The sequence below is a fragment of the Malaclemys terrapin genome, chromosome 23 (assembly GCF_027887155.1).
Source record: "Malaclemys terrapin pileata isolate rMalTer1 chromosome 23, rMalTer1.hap1, whole genome shotgun sequence".
Lineage (NCBI taxonomy): Eukaryota > Metazoa > Chordata > Testudines > Emydidae > Malaclemys > Malaclemys terrapin.
This window is the reverse complement of record NC_071527.1, coordinates 12,442,364-12,469,794: the sequence shown is the minus strand read 5'-3', so window position 1 is coordinate 12,469,794 and position 27,431 is coordinate 12,442,364. Positions and strand designations below refer to the sequence as shown.

Here is a 27,431-nt window from a genome sequence, read left to right as displayed (position 1 = left end):
CTTTCCTTTGCCAGCCAATCGTTTTGATTGACGGTTAATAGCACAGAAACGGGCCAAGGAGAACGCCCGAGGTCACCCACGAAAAAATCGTCTAGTCCAATGGGATCTCTCGAACGTCCGGGTGGCGAAGAAACACCAACCAATGGCAATTGGGCGGGGGCGGTGCTTTGTGGGAGACCCGACGAATGGGTGCGAGGCGGGGCGGAACTCGGGAGTACGCCCAATAGGGTGTTTTGGGGGTGGTGCCCGATCGCGGGGATGGCCAATGGGCGACGGGCGTGTGGCGCTTGCGTAGTGAGCGGAAGGGCGTGCAGTTAGTGCGGAGGAGCCGTTGGACTTGGCCGAAGGCGGAGGGAGACATGGATCAGGGATACGGCAGTAAGTAAAGAGAGCGAGCGGGGCGGAACGAGGCCTGAGCCCTACGGCGGGCGCTGGGACAGCGTAGTGGCCCCTCCCGGCCGCCGCCGCGAACCCCGTTTACCTGGGGGGGCAACCTACCCTCTGGCGAAGTTAACCCCGCCTACCGTGTGGAGATGGCGGCCCTGATTGGCTGTCAGACCCGCCTTTCAGCGAGGTACCCCTGCGGATTGGTGCAGCGGGGGACGGCGTTGTGAGGGAGTTTGTCCACCCCCCCTTTCACCGTGCGGAGTGGCGCGGTGGGGAGCGGGACCCCCGCGAGGGGGAGGGGAAAGGGGGCGGAACCACCTCTCCCGGGACTGGAAATGGAGCGAGTCCCATTTCTGAAGACGACACAAAATGGCGGCTGCCCGCCCGCCCCTCGCCGCGTGTGCGCGGCCCCGTGCGCGGCCCCCCTGCGCCGTGGGAAGCTGCTGCCGCCTCTCGTTCCCGCGGAGCCCTACGTGCTGTGCTGCCGCCCCGCCCCCAGAGGTGGGGGGCCGGGCTCGACGCTCACCGGGCTGCCTGGGGCAGCCTCCTCCGCCCAGCCCCGTAGCTCAGGCCAGGCCCAAGGGCGCCATCTCCTTTCGCAGCCCCGCTCTCCGGCCATCCCCTACCGCCGTACCCCCGTGCAGGGCTCTGGCTCTCTCCCCATCTGTCTCCACTGCTACAGCGCCCCCCTTCCAGTGCAGCTCTCCGCCTCATCCCAGCAGCCGCCCACAGGGTAGCGCTCTAGCCCGCCGGCCTCCCCTCAGCTGCCCCCCAGCGCAGCCCTGTGATGCAACCCCGAATTCCAAGCGTGTCTGGAATTGTAATAGTAAACATTAAACACATACCCAGAAAAATCCTCAAACTTTAAGTTACAAGCTGACGGGTGGGAGGGAGCTTTCCCTGGCTTGGGAATAGCAGCTGGAACTTGCCAGTCCTTGTCAGAAATCAGATCAGGCTAGTGGTCCATCTGGTCCAGTAACCAGTCTGGCGATTCCTGTTTTCCAGAGCAGACCAGTGGTGGGGCAGATCTCTTAAACCATCGATATACACACAGTTTCTACTCAGACCAGAACAGCTCTAGCCCTCACCCGTGGTTCCACCACTACCAAGCAGAGCAGTCCAGTGCAATCCTGTTATCCCCTATATGCCATACTAACATAGTGTCAGTGCTCTCCTCCAACACTACTGCCACCTTAAAGTAGCTCAGTAACATCATAGTCCGCGGACCTGCTAGGACTTGAAGTTGGCGGTTTAAATGTTTCAAACTTGGTGTTTGTTATGACAGCTACCCACCGCCAACTGTGAAAACAAGGCTGTGCTTGAAAGGAACAAAATCAATGCCAGATGTGGCCCAGAAAAGGGAATTATTTAGGTTTCTGATGGTTTTGCTTCTCAGCTGTGTCAACATTTGTATGTTCTGAGATCTTGTATGAAAGCTACACATATGCCTAATGGAACTCTAGCACATTTTCTTAAATGATAATTTCAGTGCCGGGCTCTTTAGATAACACATTTTAATGTATATTTATTTGAGTATATTTATAAGCTAAAACACTTTCCTCCTTATGAGTACAATAACAAATCTGTGTATGTATGCAGTAGAGAGTAATGGGTGGAATTCATGAAGACAGCTGATTTGACTGCCAAAAGATTGTATGAAGATTGTTAAAACTATGAGAAAATACCTTTTCATTTTATTCCAAAGAATACCAGTTTATTGATATTAGGTTGTCTTGCTGTGAGTCCACTTTGATGTTAGGACAGTGGTATGTAGATGCTAAGCATTGTCACTTGTCATCATGATGGTAGATGCCAGTAGGTGGCATGTATGTTGTTAGATGATGGTATGGTTTAAAAAACAACAACCCCAAACCATCCCTGCCCTAGGTGTGTCATTCGAATCTCTGGTTGGCCACTTAAGTTTTTCTTGCCCACTAATCTAGGCATTTCTTATTTTAATTCTAAATTGTTTCTTTTTAAGCCATTGCATATAATTCCCCCATCTTGAATTATCTTCTACATATCTTTGTGCGGTTATATTCTGCCACAGACTTGGAACAAAGGATTAAAACTGTACATAACTTGTCATCCTTTTGCTTCTCTTAATTATCAATGTGCCTTTTTGGTGAGGAAAATAATTTGTACATAAGAGGATTAATCAAAAGGTAATTTTCAGTACTGTTGTCTATTATACCTAGATTGAAATGCTGCTGACTATGGGACAGTTCAGAATGCTGCTCTGTCCAAAACATGTATTGCTTTCTTTTAATGTCTCCAAAGTCCTGGTGGAAACCATTTCCCCTTGTAGCTGGCAAAGAAGGCAACAAAAGCTGATTGCAGTTCACTTAGCAGACTGTTTCAATCATAAAACCAAAGCCAGTGATGAATGTGATTTACAGTTGCAGCATATCTGTTTTATATGGAACCAGGAGGCTGAATGTTAGAAGTTGCTTTGTCACAGATTCGTAGATTCCAAGGCTGGAAGGAAGGTACCATTGCCTCTGCATAACACAGGCCACAGAATTTGCCCAAAATTATTCCTAGAGCAGATCTTTTAGAGAAACATTCAGTCTGGATTAAAGAAGCGTCAATAATGGAGAATCCACCACAACCCTTTGTAAATTGTTCCAATGATTAATCACCTTCACTGTTCGGAAATTTGGAAATGAGTAATCTGAATTTGTCTAATTTCAACTTCTAGCCATTGGATCATGTTGTACCTTTGTCTGCTAGAGTCCATTATTCAATATTTGTAAGCATCCACATAGGGAACACAGTGTAATCAAGTCACCCCCTAATCTTCTCTTTAAGATAAATAAATAACAAGCTAAATAAATGGTCCAATGGGAGCCTCAACACCTGGAGACTTATTTCTGGCTTCTGACCCTTGGAAAGTTATTTGTCCTTCTGTAAAATAGGCATATTTATCTTTTAGTAAGTTAGGTAAATATAGGTTTTAGTCATTATTTTTACTATGGGGAGAGAGTATTTCTCCACATCTGAAGCTATAACTAGTGTTCCATTAAACCCTGTTTTTCATCCCCACTTAGTTTTCATTAGTGATTTAATATTGGAGTGGAGTAGGGAGACACTCCTGTGACAGGCGCTCAGCACCCTACTTCGGGAAAAGAGTACCAAAAGCGTGAATCCATAAGGCAAGGTTCCAGTCACTGCACCAATTTGTCTCACCACCGACAAGGGCATTTTTGAGACTTGACTGCGCCCCAAGCTCTTTTTGCAGTACCATTCTTGAGCGGGTGTTTTCACAGTCTATATTTGTGGCTCCTGGTCCTCACTTCTCAAATGAAGTTTGCATTTGTTTTGTTAAACTTAGCCTGTCTCTCTGGACTTTCCATCTTGTGTTGAATTTCTGCTCTCCTCTCTGGAGTGGTTAGTCTCAGTTTTGTATTTATCACAGCTTTGACCAATTTGTTCTCTGCTCCTTCTTACTAAGTCATTAATAAATGTGTTAGTGCTTGATCTTCTGACTCCACTAGACAAATGCTTCCAAAGCTGATGCTGAACTGTTAATCGTTGTCCTCTTAACTTGGGTTTAAAACAGATTAGAAAATCAATTTTATAATGGCTTTATCTAATCCAGATTTCTCCAGTTGTGTAACAAGAACATTAGATTCATGATGTTATGTCTATAAGGAATGCCTGGCTGGGGTTTGCGTTAACAACTTGTCAAGATATTGAGGTGCAGTCTGTGAATACTCCATGTTCCAGCAGACAGAGCAGTCTGGCCATCGACCAAGATAGATGTGTCATGCTAGGCCAAGTAGCCTCTGCAGACTGTAACTCTGTATCAAAACTGAGGATGGCTGTAGGGTATATTGTAGAGCTATTTGGGCCTTTTGTGGTCTTCCACTTTTTGTATATACTAAGTAAGCTTTAGATTGATATAATTTGTATTTAAAAAACTCATGCTGGGGATTTTTCACATGAGCTTATTTTCTATGTGTTCCGGTGTTGCGGTCCAGTGACTAGAGCAATGCCTGGGACTCCAGACTTGAGGTCTTTTCTTGGCTCTGCCGTTGACCTGCTGTGAGCTTGCTGTGGGCAAGTTACTTTCTCCTCTGGCTCTGTTTCCCTTCCCACTCCTTGCCTTACAGTCTGGATAGGGACAGTGCCTAGAACAGTGGGACACTGATCTGATATCGGCTCTCCAAGTTTCATTGTAATACAAATATTTGCTCTTCTCTGCTTCCCCTTTTATTTTTTTCATAATTATAAGAGGATTATTTTCAGTTCCCTCAAGTGATGGACTTCAAAACTAGGGCTCTGTGGTTGTGCGTCTGTGTACACATAGCGTTTATAGGTTTGAGACTTTATCATTAACTTTAAAAAATGCACTTGCGTGTTTTGACTGGGTTTAAATCTTCCCTGCAGTGTCCCCTGGGCAGCCCAAACAGAGCAGCCTAATTCTAGTATGTAAAAACTGGAAAGTGAAACTGCTGAACAGAAGTGAAAGTAACTAATGTTCATCCTGAGAGAAATGCATAATGTGAACAGCCTAAATGTTGAAAAGTAAACATCAAAACTTGTAGACTTTGTAAAGCGAGGGCCCATTTTAAAAACATGTTAAAAGTCACAGATAAAACACTACAATTCCTATTTTGCTGTTGCATTTGCTGTCATGAGCACTACAGTAGCCTTTAGAGAGATGTACTTTCTTACATGCTCCTAGTCTAATTGTTATATGAGAGTAATCCTTGCTGAGCTCCTCTTGGGGGATACATTTTAGAGACTGAAGGCTGCTTCTTTGTTCAGTAATATCGGTGTGGATTTGTTCTTATGAAGATGCAGATTTAGTTGCCAAGTTAACTTTAATTATGGTAGAGAAATATCCAGCATGCTCTCTTCTAAATTCTCAGGATTCCTGTTCTAAATGGAATTTTGGAATAGAGAATTCAGTAAGTAAATGTACAGAATCCTTTATTTTAAAAATATATAAATTAAACTTCAAGACTAAATTCTCCTCACTTAGAGGTGAAACTAAATTAGGGGCAAGAGTCTCTACAAGGCGAAGCAGAATTTATAGCCCAGAGGGAAAGAGGGCAAAGGGAATCCTCATCCAGCCAGCTCTGTGGTGTTTATGGCCCTTTATGCTGTTGAAGCATACTTAGATGTTTTGGAAAAGGAGTGGAGGCCAGAATTGAGGAGAGAGAGAAATGGATTATTTGATTACTAGGGTGAAAATTACATTGGCTTCTTTTTCAATTAATAATAGGATTGGTAGCCAGAAAGAAACTGAGAAATAAAACCAGTCCTCCACCTCCTATCTCTTCTCCACCAGGGTAACAACATGTGTATTACCTGAGCGCACATGGTCACTCCAGTGCATTTGGAGCATTCTGGCCAGCAGTTCTTGAATTTGGGTAGTAGTCCAGTCACCCAGTTTTTCATAAGAGACTTACTTGACTGACTTGGAAATCAGAGTAGTTGCAGGTTCGCCATCTTGGCTTAGGTAGGTTTATAACTGAAAAAAAAAGGTGCTTATTTTGAAAAGAATTTTCCTATAAAATGTGGATTCTCTTAAATTTCTCAATGTTTCTATTTTCACTTGGAGATTATTTATTTATCTTTGTGTTTAGCAATGTGTTTTTTAAAAGCAGGGACACAGGGCTCCAGATGCCAAATGGTAAAAATACTCATGCAAACAAAAGTAAACTCAGCTCCCTCCCTCAAACCAGTAAAGAAAGAAACAAAAACCATGCTAGCCACTAATGCTAGTTTCTAGGGTAGTCTTCATTCCACAAGAGCTGGGGAAAGAGTAGCATGTCCTTAAAGTAGCTTAATATGTTTGTTTATTTCTACAGGTTATGGCACCTGGAGCACTGCTGCCACCAATGCTCAAGGTAAGTTTCACAGTTATATTTCAAGCTGACATAGGGAATTGCATTTTTAAAAAATAATTTGTTTTATTCCTTTTCCTTTCTAATGTTCTGTAACAAAGTGTAGCATTCCTCATTTTTTGACTTATAGCTTTTACCCTCCTCTATAATCACACTGAGTAAGTTTTTTGTAAATGTTTAGTCCAACTTTTCAAGGAATACTCACTTCTGTGCTGTGGTGTTGATGGGGAGATGGAAGGGCAGACAAACATTTTCCTGGGCTCTCATATTGGAAGGTTGATTTCCAGACCTAGGCACTGATTCAGCAAATGCATGGGCCCATTTTTAACTTTTATTCAGTGAGCAACTTATGGTAGTAAAGTTAAACATGTGCCCAAGTGTTTGCTGGATCAGGTCCTACTACTTGATCTCTATACCCCTCCTCTACATTTCCAAGAGTGTTTTGATCTTATTAAATGTTGACTTTGAAGCTTTTTCACTATGGTTTTGCCAGTAAGTGTTCGTTGAAACTGGGGTTCTTAATAAAGAGTTGGAGTCTAATTTCTGCAGTTGCTTATGCCCTGTGGCCTCCACTGAGAAACTTGAGAACTGATTTGTGAAGCAATACTACACTTTTTTACAGTTCCTCTTTGTGGGATTTCCTACCTTGAAGTAGTGTTAATAGAACTGGAGTCAGCTAATAATCTTGAGTCTGCTGATGGTGAACATGGGCTAAAGATAACAGCGCTAAATAATATTTCAATATTTATTGAAATGCAACAAAGATTTTCTTTTTGAACCATAAACTGGGAAGAATATAATATTTGTTTTTGTTACTGGATAGTCTGAGTGTATTGGACCCTGAGGTTCTGGTACAGTATTTCTGTATCTCCAGCTTTCTCTTAAAATAAATCAGAAATGTTTCCCACATAATGCAATTTTCCATTTAATTCTCCATTGCTTGTTACATTTTCATAAGACAGTACTTCTGAGAGCCTTTTCTTTTCTGCTTATGTGAAAGGATAATATTTTTTGCTGGCATTAAATTGAGTGACATTCACGTAGCCTTTGTAAACTGAATACCATTGGGTGATTCTTCTAATGTTGAAGTAATGCGTTTGTCTTTCCATCCCATAGGTACATATGCAGCAAACGCAGCAAATTGGCAAGGTATGTGTTATATATACATTGTTTTTGTGTTAAGTCCTCTATACTCTGTTCAACTTCTTGAGTTGACTGCAATACCTAGGTCTGTTCTCCAACTCACTTATTTGTATCTTGCTTCATCATTCTGCACTATGCTGGGCTTCAGGCCAGAATAGTGATGAGCCTGGGTACCAAACCTTTCCCCTCAAAAGCTAGGATTATGCTCTTGACGTTAAATGACACCTTGATTGTATGCAGTAAACACAGCTGTACCTGCCTGCTGGTACTGCTAAAGGGTTTGTCTGTGTTTCCATAATAAATCCTTGTGTTGGGTTTAGAATTTAGCTTTTCACTCTGGCGTGTAATTGGCCTTGATTTGAAGTATTTTTAAAGCTGTGTTTTGTGCCTTAATTTGAGAAGAACTAATTATTATTACTTTTAGTCTTTTTCTCTAGTTTTCACTTTAAAAAAAACTGGGTATTGTGTAGCACAGAGGGCAATAGACCTCTGGTCAAGTCAGTAGGGAAAAATGAGTTTCTCTTATTTGTGTTGTGTTAGTGCCTAAGAGCCCTAATTATAGATTATTATGCTAGGCGCTGTACAAGCACAGAACAAAAAGTACAAGGAAATGAGACAGTATTGGTCCTCAGGATAGGCAATGGCATTGGTGCACCAGTGGCCTGAGGGTGTCAAGTGTAATGTGGGCATAATAGAATGGAGGGAGTTTTGAGGAGGGTTCTCGATCATGATTTGGCAGCCACTTAACTAGAGCCCTAGGATTGGCATAGCAGAGGGTATTGCAGGTTAGAAGTAGCAGTGGAAGCGCTCTGAGAGGAAGCTTGTTTTTTAGTACAGGGCTCAGAAATGCATTTTCTCTTCAGAACCAGTACAGCCCTGGCTTGGTGAGTCGGTGCACTGCTTGTAGCACACTGGCAGGTTGTGTATGTGTAGTGCTATTACAAGAATTCTCTGTACTGTCATACACTTCCCAAATTCCGAATCTCTGGATTTACATAAGCAGTGTCCAGTAGTGGCATGAACATAGCTGTAGTGCAGTGCCTTTTCCCCTCACCATTATATTCTCTTGCCATAAGGCAGTTTGTTGTTGTCAGACCTAGAATATGGCTCATCACTTCAGATTTTCTGGTTAGTCTATTAAATGTATGTGAATACTGTATTTATTCTTGCATACATGGTTACAAGCCCAGCAACACAGGTCTCTCGAATTTTAGCATGCATGCTGGCAATGTATTACGCTATAGATACTGAACATTATAATAACAACAAATCTTTATGGTAGTACAGGATCTCGGTCGTATCAGTTAAAACCAAGATGGACCAATCACTGGAATAATCCCACACTGGTTCATGATCATTGGCTGATTGCAACAGAGATTTTTCTATCTCTGATTTTTGTAACTTTAGGAAACCTGAATTTTCCTTTACGGAGAACCTGACCATACTTGTTGGAAAAGTTTAAAAGTTTTCATCAAATAGTAAAGATCAGCTGCAACCTTGACTGGTAGAGTGAGTTCATTAGAATCCAAACTCCTTCCATGAGCCTACATTTCTTTGACCGTGTATTCAATTGAACTTTCCTTTTCTGCAAGGCTATGAGGGCTATGACTATTATGGCACCCAAACCACCGGCTCTACCACAGCTGCCTCGTACAATTATGCTGCAGCTGCAGCAGCTGCTGCTGCTGCTACCACAAATACCTGGGAGACTCCCAAAACTACCGACATGACCATGACTGCTGATGTCAACACCAGTATGCCAGTTGCAACTTATAGTACAGAAGCTGTGACGAATGAGAACTCCGACTCCATCATAGCCAAAATAAACCAGCGTCTGGATATGCTGTCAAAGGAAGGCAGCGGTGGAGGTGGGGAAGGAATGGAAGACCAGGAAAGGTAACGTATCGCTTCTTACTTTTCACAGAGATTTTTAAATCTTAAATCACTGTAATTTCAAATTAAATTGAAACATTTTACCGCAGAGGGAATGGTCCAATATTCATTCCTCTTAAACAGACACGTTAGTACAAAATGCAGCCTTGATCTCTCGGTCCCAAATCATGTTATCAACCCCTATTCAGCATAACAATGTATTTTCAAAGCTGGTTTCTCTGTTCACTCTTAGTTGTACCGAAACTTACTTTTATTAATGATGAAATGCTGAAGTGAGATGTTTAATCTGCAACTGTATTTTTCTTACCTTTTCTGATAATGCCTTGTAATCTGAATTGTTTGTACTGCTAGACCAGTCAGAATGAAGAAAAATACCAGATGCTTGCTCTGTTGTGCAGGCAGTAATATGCATCCTGACATCAGTTGTAGGAAGGAAGAAATGAAATACATAACCTTTCTGTGGCATTGGTATCTGCTGCTTCGTCAGCCAAGATGCTGATGGATTTATCTGCCTTCATTCCACACCCAGTGGTAAAACCAAAAGTTTTCTCTTTTGGATTCCTTATTATTGCCCCTGCTGCTATGTTAGGAATATTGCAAGTACATTGGAACCCCTGTGTACTGCCTCTACCCTGCAAAGCAGAGGTATTTCTCATTTCTCCTCAGGGCTTCTACTTCAGGCAGGGATTTTTGCTCTTTTGTCCTTCTGTATCCAATTAATTCTCCAGTTATTTCCTATTTCTGCAGCTGTGTACTGTGCCAGGCTTCCTGTGTGCTTGTAGTTCTCCTAATGAGCTAGCTGGCAGTGAGGAAGGGGATCTCTTGGCTGTACCTCAATGTGGGATTAAGGTGGATAGAAACCCATCAGTTTTTTGATTAACAGATCAGCAGGTACCCCCACTCAGAGAGGGTAACAAAAGTGAGAAGCTTTTTCAGCTGTATTTCTGATTAGACATTTGTGCAGCAGATTAACAATTTTTGGTTAAATTCTCAAATCGCCCTAAGACTAAGGACAGGGTGAAGTGAGTTCCTGTGCAAAGGTGTCACTCAGCAGGGACCACAGTATTTTTTTGTATTCCTTGCATCTTCATTCTTTGTGTCCTGATTCTGGTTTTAACCCAAATTAAATCTGGGTGTAAATTTCTCTGTGGCTTTTATGTTTGGCAGAGCATGGCTCTGTGCTTTATTAGCTACTGATTCGATTCCTTGCTTGCTGTGCAGCTCTTTCAGGTTTGAGTCTTTTGAATCTTATGACTCAAGGGCTTCAATGAACGACCGTGATCTGTACAGAGCTGGCTACGATTATGGCGAAGTTGCAACTGATCGGAATGATTCCTTTGGAAGCCAGTTTGACAGCCGCAGGAATCAGTCCAGCAACAGAGGAAACAGCTATGGTCTCATTAGAGGGAGGGGCCAGAATCGGATTCAAAATCGGGGGCGTCTAAATGCTTTCAACCGCACCGACCGCTTCATGCCATCTTCAAGTACTGAGCGACTGTCTGCACGCTGGAATGAGTTGAACTATATGGGTGGGCGGAGCATGGGTGGTCCCTGCCCCAACAGGCTTCCTTCCCTCTTCTCCCAAGCCCTTGTCCCTGACTATTGTGATTATGGGGACTATGGCGATTATGGGGATTATGGAGATTATGGCGACTATGGTGACTACGGAGACTACGGTGACTATGGGGACTATGACTATGGCATGATGGGAATGCCAGGAATGGGAAGGTATGGTAACATGCCATATGGAGTCGGCAGGCAACGAAACAGAGTGAGTACAGTGCCGTGGCATCTGAACGTTCTTATGGTAAGACCCGTCAAACCACTTGTTCTTGGTGTAAAACCTTTGCTACTTTGCTTTTACTCATGTAGTTACCCCTAAAGACAAGACAGGTTTCAGAGTGGAAGCCATGTTAGGCTGAATCAGCAAAAACAACTAAGAGTCCTTAAGATGCCACAAGAACTCCTCCTTGTTTTTCCTTAAAAGACAGGCAGCGCATTGTTAATCCAGGGGCACTGGGATTAGCTGTGAAGTACGCTCCTCCTGTTAGAAGGGTACATTTTCTTCTGATAATTGCCAGATTTCAGTGTCACTTTTCAAAGAGTCAACAGGTTGGTGTGCTGTTTCTCTGTACAAATAGGATATAGTTTCTGAGCAGACTTTTTCTTTAGAAAAAATTAACTATTTGGGAGGCAGGGAACCATGTACAGTATTTTGGATACCTTCGGCACAGCTCGTCTGCTCAGTTTATAAAAGGATTTACTGCATTAAGTACAGCTACTCAACATTTCTCAAACTGGGGTCCGCAGACACCTGGGGCTCCCCGAGGGTACCCAAGGGGCCCATGGGCCCTGCTAATCAACTTCTCCCCCTCCCTCCCAGCACCTTCTGCACGCTAAAAGTCCAGCACCACCACGGATCTAAGGCAGGCTTCCCACTTTCCCTGGCTCCGCGCCACTCCCGGAAGCATCTGTCTCATCCCAGCGGCCCATGGGGAGCTGGGGGTCTCTGTATGCTGCCCCCACCCTGAGCCTCAACTCTGCAGCTCCCATTGGCTGGGAACTGTGGCCAGTGGGAGCTGAGAGGGTGGTGCCTGCGGGCAGGGGCAGTGCATGGAAACCCCTTCGACCCTTCCCCTCCCCCCCGCGTAGGAGCCACTGCCAGAAACGTGCCAGTTGCTTTCAGGAGCCGACTGAGCTAAGCACCACTTGGCCGGAGCCTGCATCTTTCACCCCCTCCCACATCCCAACCCTCTGTCCCAGCCCAGAGCTTGTACCCTGCACCCAAACTCCCTCTCAAAGCCCGTACCCCCTCCTGCAACCCAGCCTGGTGAAAGTGAGTGAGGGTGGGGGAGAGAGAGCGACGGGGGGGGGTGGAGTGAGTGAGGGTGAGGCCTCGGAGAAGGAGCGGGGAAGGGCTGAGTTGGGGGGGGGGCTTGGGGGTTCCCCAAAATTTTTAAATCAGTGGGGGTCCACGGGTTGATAAAGTTTGAGAACCGCTGATCTAGACAGACGGTTACAGGGTCACATGTGCTTTTAGAAGCTCATTTCATTTAAGCTGCAGAAGGGTTAGAAGAGCTGGAGCTTCTTGGTTGATCCTGAAAAGCTGGACAATAAGATACTTCACCCAATTTGTGTTTCTAGCCCAAGAGGAGAAGTTTCCGCAACCGCTCAGGGGGTCGATCAGATAGTGAAGGAGGGCGCAAGCGGAAACAATCCCAAAGCGGAGATGAGCCAGACAGCAAACAGGCAAAGACTGACAGCGAAGGAGACGACACTGAGAACGGTACAGTCCTGTTTTTTGAAACTAATAAGGCTCGCAGCTAACATCACTGATTAAGTGCTTCCTCTCTTCACTGACTGACAACCAGCACTATAAATATTGGCTGTTAGATCTTAAAACTTCGTGGTCCTTAATCTGAGGTTATAGTCTGTCACTGTTACTGTGGTATGCTGTGAGATGCCTAATAGCATTCAGGCTTTACCTTGATGCTCTGGGGACTCATCAGAGAAGTTGGTGCTCTAAATTCATCATTAAGGTAGGGACAGAACTTGTAGCAGGGACTGCCAGACAGAGGAGAGAATAGTCAGTAAACTGAGTTTTGTATTGGTGGTTATGAACCAGTGCTCTGTGAGTAAATAGGCAATGATATAGTGCTGCTGCCTACTAACTTGCAGTAGGAGGGGGAGGACAGGCTTTCCCCACCCTAGTTAAATGATCTATCTTGTATATCTGGCAGATGATGGTGAAGGAGAGGACAAATCTGGAGATGAAGGAGACAAAGGTGTAAGTAACTTTCTAGAGCCTCTATAGAATGAATGTGAATTTTCTGAACGTGTCTGCTAGATTCTTTCTTAGCTACCTTTATTAGATTAGCCTCACCTGAGAGTGAAGATGTGAGAATACTGTAGCTAGTGTCCTTTACTTTGCTTCCACACACCAGAGCCAGCATTTCTAAAATAGCCTAAAGTTAGGCTTCTAAATCTACGTAGACATCTTTTTTTCAAAAATGCTGAGTACCCAAAAGTTCCCTCCTACTGCAATATAGGATACGTATGACTGCCCCTAATGTTGGGGTGCTATGAACTCTGCTTTCTAGACCAGCACAATGCTCCATTATTGTTCTATGATTTCAGAGGGAGTATGATCTAGTAATTGGGACAGTGGGATTAAACTCCTTATTAATTATGTTTATTACAGTAGTGCCTAAGGGCTAAATAGGGATGGAGCCCCATTTTTCTAGACACTGTACAAACACCAAATTCTGTCCATGGCTATGACTCATTGTTTTAGCAACATATAAAATGTTAAGACTGGCAAAATAGGATCTTAATGTCATATTTTGAAATAGCCTTAGCAAAACAATTTTGCAAATTTTGGTTAAATATGATGGTTTGATCTAAAAATGACTCTACACTGTATACTCTGTCAGTCACTGACCGATTAGAGCAGATACAGTTTATGTGGATTTTTAAAGTAGTAGTTGATGGCTTTCTTTGTTTTTGTTTTAAAGGAGAATGAGGGTTGTGTTGAAGATTGGGAGAAGAAAGGTAGGGTAATTTCTTCACGTCACATGATTCCTGTGGACTTAACGTACCCAACTGGCGCGTTTTTCCTCTTTTTCACTTGGAGCTATCTTGAGTTCAGCTTTCAATCAAAGGCTTATAAAACTCAGGAGTGTGCTATGTCATGTCAAGTACAACGCACACAGGTCCGGGTGCCTAAGCTGCTGGTTTAGTGTAGTCTTTTGCAGCCTGGTGGGATAATGCTGCTTGCCTATGAGGGGCGTCACTCATATCAGAGCTCTGACACTGTGCTCACTGCTGTACCGAAAAGCCAGTCACAGTGCCTGTCCAAGCTTACAATCTAAGATGGAAAAACAAATCACCAATAGTCCAGTAAATGGATAAAGCAGGATTTTCTCTAATAATGACACACATCTTGGGTGGTGGTTTAACAGTGACACTCTAAATTAAATATGTCTTTGTCCAGAGCAGGTGGAAGCATATTAGATCAAGGGTTAGTTTGAAAGCCTTATTATCTCATGTGAAAACAACTCTTGTCATTCCTTTTGAACTGAATTCCTTTGAGTTGAATGGAGAACAGAAAGCCCAGATGTGCCTGCACCCTATCTGGGGGAAAGGGCCTGTTATGCAAAGAGTTTTATCTTAGAAATTATAGATGGAGGTGTCTTATTGGGTCCCCGTAGCCAGAACCATCTCCTCTTGCCTCCGTATGTTTCTTGTATTTGTGCTATGCATGTCTGGCAGGCTGTTGGGCCTACACCCTAAGGGGATGATGTCTCCTTTTCATTTGGTCACTTGCTGATTGCGAAGAGGGACTTGAGTCTTACTGACATCAAGTCATAAAGCATATTCATTAATTTCAGAATGAGGGAAATGTCACTGAAGGGATTTATAAAACAGAGCTGGCTAATCTGTGAGATCAGTTTGAGGGGTAAACCCTTAGATAGCAAAACCACAAACGTAGGAAGGCAGAGACTAAACATTGAGACTGCCCCTTTTATTGCCCTTGGCTGGGATTTTCAAAAGTGCTCAGCGTTGGCTTAACTCAGTAGCAGTTTTACTATTGACTTCAGTGAAAGCAGTTAGACCAGTGTTGAGCAATTCAGAAAATTACACCCCTTGTCTGTATTTGTGGAAAGAATTTTAGCTGCTAATATACTTGTCACAATTTTCACTTATGGCCTGCACTTTCACAATTCTGCAGTTGGCAGTCCTAAATTAGTCAATTCTAGACTCACCTTCTCTTATGCTTTCAGGATGTATATGAATCTTTTTGAGATTCACAAGCCACCGCTTGTTTGAAATTATGATCTGCATAATTGTGGGAACGTAGAAAGCTGCCAACCGTGTTTGTGGCTTATTAAATGTTGTAGCAAAGCAGACACTTAGAACAAGATGGCTTTGCATGTTAGCTGCTATGCAGCACATGATTATTGGGGGGAGCCACACGTTTTCTTTATGGGGAATTAGTGCTCTGCTCTAGCCACACATAGGACATTCTCATGGCTGACGTTGGGATCTAGTTTGTTGTTCGGATGTTTATCCAAACCTTCCTCTTTGATAACCAGATCCTGACCCACAGAGGGTCCCCTACCTTTGGTGTTACCACAGTACAGGCAGTGGGGATAGGGTTGCTCTCTCTGCTGGGTTCTGGCTAGTTGCTCCATTCAAATCCTGTGTTCTCCCAGGCATTTGGAGACCTCGCAAAATACATGGCTGTGTATTGGCAAAGCCCTAGAACCATGTAGTTTGAAGACAGCAGGCTGTACAGCGAAGATAAAAAGACGTGGATATCTAATTCAGTTGGAGACTTAGACTGAGGTTCTGTCCAATTCTCCCTTCCCTGGCTCACACTTTGTTGTCCTGCTTGCAGGGGCCTTAAAACCCCAATTATTCCTTTTCTCATTAAGGATTTTGGAGAAGCAGCACTCCAGTGGCTTCAAAGCTCCTCTGAGAAACCAAACAGCAGTCATGTTTATCTGTGATAGACATTCTGGAATGGCATGTGAGGTGTTTTGAACCCTTTGGGGTGCTTTGCTAGCATCCTGAAAAATAGAAGGTGAAAAAAGTGAAAGGACAATACCCAATACAAAATGGAGTCTGTGCTTCAGTTCTCAGGTAAATGAGTCACTGAGAATGTGCATTACCGGCACTCGACCACCCAAGGAAACCAAGGGTAGGAGGGAGGGACAGACACTAGTTATGCAGGGGAAGTTGGGTAAACGTGTGTCACCCAATACAGCTACCCCAAGAGAGGGCCTTCACTGTCAACAGTAAGAGCTGGTTCCATTTGTGGTTGCTCTGTCTTCACAGAAACCAGCAACTTCTGAAGTTAAGTGATGGGAGTTCCCTTCTGGGCATCAAGAGTCAGGAGTGGGGTCTGTTACAATTGGTACCACTCGAGAACTGAGAACTCTTAATGCCAAGGACATTTAGGCTGGAAGCCGAGTAGTTTCCCAGAAACAAACACCTGATAGAGAAGCGGCCTGAAAAGACAAATCAGACAGAGGCGCTGTCAGAGATTAGGAAGGATAGGGATTTCTTGAAGCCTAGCACGGGAGGGAAGCACAGTAGCTCACATCCTAATAAAACCCAAAGAATTAAATTTCTGCCAACTAAAAATGTTGACATTAGGTTTTATATAGAAACTTTACATGTGATTCTCTGTAGCATCTGGAGATGGCGGTGATGATGATGATGATGAGGTGAAAAAGAAGAGGGAGAAACAGAGGAGAAGGGATAGAATGCGTGATCGTGCTATGGACAGGTAAGTGACTATAAAGGGAGCAATCAATAAATCAGTCTCCCAAGGGCAGTGCTATGACTCATCATCCCTAACCCACCTGGCACAGAATTCTCTTTGGATCTCTGCAGGAGATCTGAACTCTCTCCTGTTCACACAACACAGATATAAGTTTCCGTTTGAAGCCGGCACAGTGGAATCAGCATTTCAATTCCAGCCAATCTACTCTTCTCTTCTCTTTGTGCTTTGTAACTCCCATTAAAGAAAGGGGAATGTAGGTATTGTCTAATAGTTACAGTTGTATAAGTAATTCATTATAGCTCTTATGCTAAATACAGGGCATTGCCATTTTAAAAAGTAAGCATTTTAAAGACTAAATGACCGATTAAGATAACTTACCCATTCAGTACATATGTACAAATTAACAATAGTATTGTCAAATGAAAATTCATTTTGTATATTCCAACATTAGGCTTAACGCTGACTCCGTAAAATACATCTGTATTCTTTCAACATGCATGTACATGCTACAAAGCAAAATTACACAATTTAGGACAGGAATATAATAGTACCGCATCAACTGAAACTGGAGAGGAAAGTTTGGTAAGCAGAAAATTCCTCAAACTGGAATTTTGTCAGGGTGCTCTTGTGAAAAGTTTCACTGTATAAATAGATTATTGTACCACACATTACTTTCTTCAGAATCCAGTTCGCCTGTTCTGTGTGTAAGTTCCGTAGCTTTGAAGATGAAGAAATTCAGAAACATCTGCAAAGCAAGTTTCACAAAGATACCCTGCGATACATTGGCACCAAACTCCCTGATAAAACAGTTGAATTCCTGCAGGTATGTGGACGGCTCAGCCTTTTTTTAACCCTTATATAAAATTCCTAGAATGGTGTGGGAGAAGGCATAGGATAATTGAGGAATTCTGTTACTGTCTGTCACATCTGCTGATTGCATTGCCCAGGGATTGGTAATGGGGTACAGAGCCCTCTGGCTCCTTTCCAGCTCATGCCAGCATTCACTAAGAGTTATCAATTGATGGCTCTTTACTGACTCATGTGAAATGTGGTGTTAGGTTTGTCTAGTTCCCAGTGGATCACCTATGCATGTGACACAAATAACACTCAGTTGGCACAGTTTAAGCCTCAAGTTAGCTGGCTCATCAGAGAAGCCAAGAAATGAATAAGCCATAGAGACCGACTCTCCCCTCCCCATAGCTCTAAAAGCATGTCTTTCAGGTGAGATGTCAGGCAGCTTGTGCTTCTGCAGCCTATGTTGCATCCTTCTCTAGATGATCAGTGTTTAAGTCTCCAGGCTGTCAATAGGCATCTTTCAGGAACACAAAGGTCACCTGAATGGTTTAAAGAGACAGTTAACCACTGTCATGGCACTATTGACTACTGTAGCATGCTGAGCTATATGGAGCGTGGCTCTGACTGAATAGATCTGTCTGAGCTCCTGAAGGTATAGGCAGGGTGGGGTGGGAGTGCTTGGCATGTCTCAATTATTTAGTTCTCTCTTCCCCTCCCCATGGGTTTTCTTACAGAGCTCTCATTTCCCTTCTGAATGGCATGCTATAGATTTTGATGCTTATTGATGCCATTGGCTTGTACAAGTGGTGGAGAGTTTCATTCTCTCTTCTTCTCCCCCCTCCCACCGCCCCCAGGAGTATATTGTGAACAGGAATAAGAAAATTGAAAAGCGTCGTCAGGAGCTGACTGAAAAGGAGGGTACAAAGCAGAAACCAGACCCTTTCAAGGGTAAGTGATGTCTGTGTATGCCTGGAGACTATTTGTTTTGCAGTGGCACATAGGAGCACCAGTAATGAACCAGGACCACTTTGTGCAAGGTCCTGTACAAACACAGAACAAAAAGACAGTCCTTGCCCTATAGATTTTACAATTAAGTATTGCCCGTTCAGTAATGCTTCATCAGTCAGCTCTTAATTAGGCCCAAGATGCCACAAACTATCCCGACTTCCCTAGCAGAAAACAGTTATTACTCTATGATGTGGCTTAGATGATCAGTGGAAATCCAGTAGCCCTGGAGTGGCAAGTGCTGAAGGAAAAAGCTTGGCAGTGTGAATGCTGCTGGATGAAGGGTTGGAAAAAGGAGCCACATTTGCTTTTCCTTTCTCAGGCCAAACTTCTTATCTGAAAGGGCTGGGGTAAGACAGAGGTTAAACTTGCCACCCAGTTTAATCTTGCCATCTTATCCCAGTGACTGGGAGACCTGCTAAAGATGACTGCATTTTGAAAGTTAGAAAGAAAGTGAACAAGTGCCATTTTTAAAGGGCTGAGTCACTCTGTGCTCTATTCATTTTTATAAGCAGTTGTAGTTTAGCCTTGCTTCCAGATGCTATATCACAGTACACATGAATGCCATGGCAGATTTTCTAAAAATAAGAAGCCTCACTATCAGGTGGGGAGAGACTGCAGATTCTGTGCATGGTTTAGTGAGAATCCACTGCAGTGTTACTGATGCTGAATTCTGTGGCCAGTGAAGATGTGTGGCAGTAGAAGATGGGGAAATGTTCAAAAGCAAAGGGTTTTATTGACTTTGTAGATAATCAGTTGAACAGAACAGATCCCATGTTCATTTTACTATTTAAGTCCATTAAAAGCTGTTGGGTTGTTGTTTTTTTTTTCCTGTTTTGTTCTTGCCTCCATTTCTACAATAGCACATTGCCACAGAACCTACAAGGTCTTGCTTAGCACACAATTCCCAACATGTTTTCCTACAGGCCAGGGTCTCTTTAGACACACCAGTTAATGAAAAGGCATTTGAACTAATGTAGGGAGCTTGGGTCCTGTGATACACTTGAATTAAGTTGTGCATTGGCCAACATTAAGCCAGCTAACAGGTTTTTGCTGTTGACCTCTGAAAATTGGGTAATGGAAGAGTGAAATATTCAAAAATCTAGGAAATCATTTGTGCTGTCCTGCCTTTGAGTCTTTGCAAGAGTCTCATTGAAGCCACTTTTGAGGCAGGCTGGCCTTGTGGCGAAGGCGCTTACCTGGGACTGAGGAAATCTGGGTTCCATTCCCTGCTTTGCTTAGGGAAAGTCAGTGATTTTTGTGCTTGTGTCTGACATTAGGATAAGTGGTGATATTTGTGATGTGCTCTGATACAACAGGAGTGGGGCATGTGTAAGAACCTAGATTGTTGAGATAAGTGGCTTCTCAGATCCTTAGAATGACATGCATGGATGGTTCTCAGAAAGCAAGACAGAATTGAAAGGAGATGAGATACCGTCAGTTACATCCCAGAGGGATTTTTGTGATATTTATTTATGGGAGTGGTGGGAGGGTGTTGATGGGACACTCAGAACATTTTTCGAGGTAATAGCTACTCTGAACGTTGGCTAACCTGTCCGTGTCACCCCAGGTATCGGCCAGGAACACTTTTTCAAGAAGATCGAGGCAGCTCACTGTATGGCTTGTGACATGTTAATTCCTGCACAGAACCACCTCCTTCAAAGACACCTGAGGTCAGCAGACCACAACAGGAACCGCAGAGTAAGCAAGCATACTCACTTCTGGCCAACTACTCATTCGATAATTTAAAGTAACTTTTGATCTTTAACTCAGAGAACTGGCTGAATGGACAGGTAAAGGGCTGAGGGTTTCTGACCGCTGAGGGCTCTTGCCTGGAGGAATGCTAACTTAATTTCCACCTGCTAGAAACACTTCTCATCTTCTGGCTTATTGTTCCCAACCTGATGGAATGCAAAACCAACTTGTAACATTGTGGTCACTGGCGATTGTGGGAAGATGAAGGAACTGGCCCTGTGGATTTTGTTCTCCTGCAGGTATTGGCAAGTAGGTAGGTAGGTACATATTAGCAGCTGAGCTGGAAGGGGTTGTAGTCCATGTTGGGAGTGAAAGAGAGATGAATAGAAGTGGTTACAAAGAAAGTGAGACCTGGTCTTGCCTTTTGTAATCTGCCATCCTATAGTATGTCAATGAATTTGAGAACCATGGAATCATTGATAGGAGCTGAATTTTCCATATGCTGACTGTGATACATAGGGAGCCAGACCCTTAAGGGCACATCTTTTATTGGGCCAGGAATTAGATTTTGGATAGAATTCATACGTTTTAAGGCCAGAAGGCAGGATTGTGATCATCTAGTCTGACCTGCCTAACACAGGGTTAGAGGACACCCCCCCACCCCACCCCAGTAATTTCTGTGAGGGTCTGGCTTTTCCTTCCTGTTCTCTTGGGATTAAACTGCTCTGACTCAGGAATGCTGTATAAATTACACACCAAGTGTTCTTTTTGAGGTTGCACTGTTTTATAATGCTGCTTAATAAAAAATTCAAAAGCCTGCCTTGTCAGAACACTTGAGGCAGGCACAATAATAATTCTAACAGAAGGCATAATGTTAGATGAGCATCTAAATAGCATTGGCCACAGTGGAGCTTGGAGCTTTACAATATATCTTCCAGCAGTTCTTCATCTCAGTTCGAAATGGAGCAATGCATGATGAGTAGGGCTACAATTTAGTCATGGCAATCACGGATTCTGTGACTTTCTCAGACCTTCATGACTTCTTCAGTTGGGGCCGGGGCTATGCTCCCCCACCCCGCGGCAGGGGCTGCAGATGGGGCCAAGCATCCTGCCCCACAGCTTGCGGCAAGGGCTGCAGTCCACCGTGTGCCCCCGCCCCGCAGCGTCAACGGTTATTTTTAGTAAAAGTCAGACAGGTCAGAGGCTCTGTGAATTTTTGTTTATTGCCCGTGACCTGTCTGTGACTTTTAGTAAAAGTAACTGTGACAAAATTGTAGCCTTAATGATGAGATCTATAGTCTTCAAAGACTGCTCTGTCATAAAAAGAGAGAGGCTGCAATCACTTCTCTCTATGCAAGTTAAATACAGCTCTTCAGCACCCAGCTTTTGTTGGTTCGTTGTTCAGTTGGGGAAAATATGAGAGATCCTTTGAAACCCTTCCAGAAGTGTTAAATGCCAGTGGCATTTAATCCTATCTGTCCATTATTCCTTTACTTCCTGCTCTTCACAGTTTGTTGCTACTGAGTATGGTTAAGCTTGGCAGAATTTGATTTTTATTTTTCTAATTTTGACAATTGATACTGATTTTTTTTTTATATTTTTTTTTTTCCTAACAACAACTTTTATTTTTACAGTGGCTGGAAATTAGGGGTGGGGGGGTTGGGCTCCCTGCATGTCTGAGAGGTCCAAGACACTGGGGTACAAGGTGCAGGGAGGCTGTGGTCCTGGCCCAGTCAGGGCTGCTGCAAGGAGGACAAGCCCTCAACCACTAGGTGCTGCTGAACTATTCCTGCCCAGGATAGTTTCCACAATCCCAATTGATGGATGAGTGGGGCCAAGGCAGCACAGCTGCAGAGGGCTCCCTGCACAGCTGCAGGGCTGGTGACACCCAATCCCTGCAGGCGCAAGGTCCAGAGAAGGCTGCGGTCTTGGGGGGGGGGGGGGCAAAGCAGAGACCTCTGGCTAGGACTGTGATGAAGATGAGCCCCTGCCCATGGGGAAGCCATCCCACTACTATATGGCTCCATTCCTGGCAGGAGGCATTCAGCAGCGGGTGGCCTTCCCTGTGTCGGGGGTTTGTCGTTGTTCTTGCAGCCCTGGCTGTGGGGGGTCTCCGCTCATTCCACCAGGACCACAGCTTTCCCTGTATGTTGCACCTGCAGGGACCAGGGGTCAGTGTCCCTGCGGCCATGCAGGAAGCCCCCTGCAGCCCTGCTGTCACAGGAGTGAAGGAGCAGGGCTGCAGAGGGGGCTGTGCGCTGCTGCAGGGCTGCTGACACTCGGGCTCTACAGGGCAAGGTGCAATCCCACTGACTGTTGTTTTCATCAGTTTCCTTGTCAGCTGAAATCAACATTTTCTGACATCTATCAGTGTAAAATCAAATCCTACCAAGCCTAAGTATGATGCACCTGCTCATTTGGTGCTAGCCAATCTGGAGATCGCACACTGATATTTGTGCAGACAGCTTAATCTGTTACTGAATAGCGTTCATTTTAAAGTCCTAAAACTTGGTTACATCTGATTTTACTGTAAGGTATTTGAGGGATATGCTCATGTCTGATTTGGGATCACCTCAATTTGGGAGCAGTTTCAGTCGGAATTAAGTCAAGGAATGAAGTCACTCATTGCTTGATGGTATTTGGATGTAAATGCATGCACAGCATAGCAGAAATTGTTTAGCTGTCTTGTTTTCTGAAATAAACTTACTTTGGTAGTGAAAAGACCTAATAATCTGCTTCTTTAACTAGGGATTGCTACATTGCTCCTTCCTTGCCCAGCAGCCTTTGCATTTGGGTGACCATTGCAGTTGAGGGTCCTTAAATGGACTTTCCTTCAGGGCTTGTATTGCCAGATTGGGCATGCCCTTCCCCAAGGCCAAAACATGCACCCTATGCAGAGCAGCCACTGCAGAACAGGGCTGGAATCTGGAATTTCTCCTTGATAGCATAGCTGAGCAGGAAACTAACATCTTGTGACTGGTCTCTGTTAAGCTCTTCCTTGACTTGACCCACAGAGTAACCCCAGTGTCCGGTTTCCTTTTCAGATGGCAGCTGAGCAGTTCAAGAAAACTAGTCTCCATGTTGCCAAGAGTGTCCTAAATAACAAGCACATTGTAAAAATGCTGGAAAAGTATCTCAAGGTGAGTGAGTAAGAAAGTCGCCAGCTAGTCTTGCTTTTCCACAGAGCAGTGGGGATACACGCTGACTTGGTCCTGAACACTGAACTGGTACAGAGCACAGAGCTGAGTATCACTGTGTGTGCTGCATGTTGGTCACAAAGCTTGCTTCTATATACAATGGGGAGAAGCATAGATACCACTCTGCTTTCTTATGCATAGGCTGAGCCTTGGGTCTGGTGTCTTTATTTTCTTTTTAGGCAGTTTATCACTTTTCATGTATTTTTAAAAATTTACATATTGTACCTTATTGCAATCCCCGCGCATGTAGATTAGTTATGAAATCACCCAAACCAAAACATAATTAAAGGAACAAAATATCAAAAGGAACTTCAGTGCCCTAAAGTCAGCCCTCAGGCAGTGGCCTGAGGGGGCATTCACCCTGGTGCCAAAAGGAGGCACAAGGCATAGGTACCATCTAAGTCCCACAGGGCGTAAGTTGGACTGAAGTGGTGCTTAGGCTACCTGCCTGGGGTGAATTTCACCCTGCATGAACAGTTAGGCTCTGAAACTTTCCCAGCAGGTTAACAAACTCTAACAGACCAACAGGGGAATCAAATTCCAGAGTCGAAACACATTCCCTGTAGGCCCTATCCATGTCCCTCGAGATCAAAGCAGGGGAGTATCAGTGAGAGCACCCTAGCCGATCCTCACTGTCAGGATGGAGTATGAGGACAAAGGGCCACAACAGGTAGGGTTCTTAGGTCAAATCAGCACTTTGAATTGCATCCAGAAAGAAGCTGGAAGCCAGTGCAATCTTCAGAGTATGGGTGTAATATGCTCTATGCGGAAGCGCCGCTGAGTAAGCAGGCAGTTGCGTCCTGCACTGACATTTCCAAGTTGCCTTCAAGGGTATGCCCATTTAGAGCACATTGCAGTAATGCAATCTGGCGGTGGCATGGGCATGGGTAACTGGCGAGGTCCACATCTGAGAGGAAAGGTCGCAACCTCCTTGCCATGCGAAGATGAAAAGAAGCACTTTTGGCTACTGCTGGTACCTGGGAATCCAGGAGCAGCCAAGGATCCAACAGGACCCCTGATTTGCAAACTTGGCTAACAGGGCAGGCAAAACCCCTCAAATGGGGGGAGCAGCTGTTTCCCCTGTTCCACCGGCATCACTTTGGTCTTATCTGGATTGAGCCTCTGCCAACTAGCTCTCATCCAAGCCCCAGTCTCTGCTAGACACTAGCAAAACTGAGACTCCACCCTCTGGGTCCAGTGAAAGAGACTATGAGCTGAGAGTTATCAGCACATTGATGGCACTGCAGCCCAGATAGCGAGGCTGTCTCCCCTAGCGGCCTCTCATACACGTTGAACAGGAGGGGTGACAATAAACCCTGCGGTACCCCACACGAGAGAGCCCTCGGGGCAGATGAGCAATTGCCCAGTGCTACCCTCTGGGATCTCTCAGAGGAAAGAACGGAACCACTCAAGTGCAACTCCGTCTACCCCTGCCAGGGTCCGCAGGCACATCAACAACACCTCATGATCAACGGTATCAAAGGCTGCCGGCAGATCTAAAAGAATCAGCATGGGCACCTGACCTTTGTCCATCAGCAGGAGGAGATCTTCGACCGATCCCAGCACGGTCTCCGTACCATACCCAGGTGCAAAACCAGACTGAAAGGGGTGAAGGAAATCTGAGGATTCCAGGTAATGCCAGAGCTGCCTCGCCAAAACCTTCTCAGCAACCTTCCCCAAGGAAGGCTGGAGACAGGGTGATAATTGCCAAGACTGTCAGCGTCAAGAGATGGTTTCTTGAACGTGGGCCTAATGATTCCTCCTCTGAGGGATGCTGGCACCTTGCCCTTACAAAGGGAGGCTGTGACAGTCTCCACCAATAGTGGACTCCATATTCCCCTGTAGATTTTACTGGCGATTATGGACATGGGTCCAGATCGCAGGGTATAGCCTGGAGTTCCTCCAGAACCTCAATAGATAAGATTGGCTGGCTGAAATCCAGCCAGAGAAGACGACATTATGTTTGTCCTCCACCTGCATGGATCTGCTCTTGTGGAGGCAGCCAGACTGGTCTGAATCTGATCATTCTGGTCCGTGAAGTAGAAAACTCCTCACAAGAAACACTTGACTGTTGCTAGGCAAAGATGGCCCAGTTTTACTAGGCTGTCTGTCACCCAGCACAGTTTCACTGGGCAGGATTTCACGGATACTGGTGGGGCAGGAGAATTCTCTCCTCGCCTCCATTGCAACCATGACATGAGTTCAAAAGCTCTTAGTCACACTCGATTAGATTCCGGGCAAGATTTCTGCCACTGGCATGTTATCTTTCTCATTCACACTTCATCTGTTGCAGGCTGCCTGCATACCAAGGTGATCTGTGAGGAAGGGAAGGAGAGTTTAGGAGCCACCATATCATAATCCAGAACAAACCATGCAGGGGGTCCATCTGCTGGCTGTACAGTATTCTCCCTCAGATAACTCTGAAACCCAGTCTAAGCCAAATAATAAAAATAGGTCCCCTGTCCCAACAAGAGTAGAAGTGAGCTCTGATCTCAGCCTTATTCAGGCTGAACGAGGCCAAAACCCTTAGGGCCTTGACCTCTTTTGAAAAATGTGAATAACACCTACTGAAATAACAAAACCTAATTAGTTATCACTTAGTGTGGGATGGAGAGAGCAGGAACCAATTCCTGAGACTACCAAGACGGTTTTCACTTGAAACCATTAGTTATACCAACACTTCAAAAAATACCTGGATTTCTTGGCTCCCAAAGATAGGGTGGTATGAAAACTGTTACTTCAGTTGTTGATCTGCCTGAACCTCTCCCAGTGGGAGAGATTTCTTTCCCACTGGGTTGTATGCTCAAGTGGGACTGGACAGAAGGTGAAAAAAATGATATAATTGCTTTCTAGAAGATGAGTTCCTCCCACTTGAGATTGGACACCCCTGGTTTGCCTAGGTGTTGCAGCACACACAATTCATAAGACTACATCCTCCCTCCCCTAGCCCCTGGGTGACTGCACCCTGAACAGGTTGCAGTACATGAGAGTCGCATACAATTTCCATTCCTGCAAGGTAGAGGCTTTCCCAGCAATAAGTAACATTGCCTATTGATGTGGGTCTTTGAGAAACACTTTCCTGGGGTGCTTTTCATGATAAAAGTTTAGAGTGCACAATTTTTATAGGAGCTTTGGGGCTGGACTTGATCAATTTTCACAGTTCTTTCCTGAAATTGAGGATCTGTCGTTTCCACTTGATCTCCGTTGCAAACCTCTGAATTTCACATCTGAGGTTTTCTCTAGGAGACACTTAAACCATACTACAGGCAAATGACTGCTGTCCTTTTCCCCTCTCTTTGTCAGGGCGATGATCCATTTACAGATGAAATTGTTGACCAGGATGTTGACGAAACTGAAGCCTTGGAAGGAGCTGATGGGGGTGGAGAAGGGGCTAATGAAAGTGCTACTGCAGAGATGAAAGAGGAAGGTACTGGGGATGCAGGTGAAGCCACAGAAGCCCCTGAAGCCACTAAAGCAGAAGGAGAAGAAATAGAGAGAGCCTCTGAGGAATTGCCTGAAAATGCGGAGTTGCCTGAAAATGAGGCCGAGCAGCAGCCGCCGCCACAGGAAGAAGCCGAGGTTGAGGCAGAGGCTGGAATAGAAGCAGCAGCAGAGGCAGCAGTGGTTGCAACAGAAGAACCATCCCCTCCTCAAGGAAACGTCGGGGAGACAGCGGCTTCTGCAGGGGGTGAAGCTGAGGTGCACCAGATTGAAAAGGAAGAGGAAAAACCAAGTGAGGTAACAGAGTCTGGAACCAGTGATGCAAAGGTAGAGGAGGAGGCACCGCCTGTAGAAGTGGAGCTGCAGCAAGAATAACTCTGTGAATGTTTGTGTGAAGGTGACGTGTCCTGCACAATTGTATAATCCATTATTTTGATTTTTTTCCTGTCTTATTCAAACGCAGTACCTGAATGTGCATTGCCAGAAATACGGCTGGCTTTGTTTTTGTTTGAGGGGAGGGACCCAACTGTTCTGTTATGGGAGCAGTCTTGTGCTTAACTGTCTTGTTCTGTAGACTTGCTTAGTTCTGCTTTCTACATAATTTTTTAGGTTGAAGACTGCAGAAAGCTGTACATTCCCCAAGAAACACTTGAGGTGCATCATCTTTTTGAATTTTAGAATGGAAAGCAGGATTTGCAAAATAAAAACATGATGATTAGATTCTGA

The 27,431-nt window shown here is 44.6% G+C and overlaps 1 protein-coding gene across 3 annotated transcripts; it reads left to right on the top strand.

The window, feature by feature from the left end:
* Positions 1-293: 293 nt before the first annotated feature.
* AKAP8 (A-kinase anchoring protein 8) lies at positions 294-27,431 on the top strand. Of its 3 annotated transcripts, XR_008443134.1 has the most exons (14): positions 294-378; positions 6,210-6,248; positions 7,362-7,394; positions 8,981-9,284; positions 10,503-11,088; positions 12,426-12,567; positions 13,022-13,066; positions 16,479-16,575; positions 17,254-17,395; positions 18,222-18,315; positions 19,943-20,073; positions 23,112-23,207; positions 24,702-24,896; positions 26,568-26,656. XR_008443134.1 is itself a non-coding variant. In XM_054012162.1 (13 exons), the coding sequence occupies exons 1-13, from the start codon at positions 360-362 to the stop codon at positions 27,078-27,080; spliced, it is 2,205 nt and encodes a 734-aa protein (XP_053868137.1). In that variant the 5' UTR covers positions 300-359; the 3' UTR covers positions 27,081-27,431. The 3 variants fall into 3 exon arrangements, 2 of the variants coding, with proteins under 2 accessions (XP_053868137.1, XP_053868136.1); XM_054012162.1 differs by lacking the exon at positions 24,702-24,896 and having other exon boundaries at positions 300-378; positions 10,503-11,052; positions 26,568-27,431; XM_054012161.1 differs by lacking the exon at positions 24,702-24,896 and having other exon boundaries at positions 300-378; positions 26,568-27,431.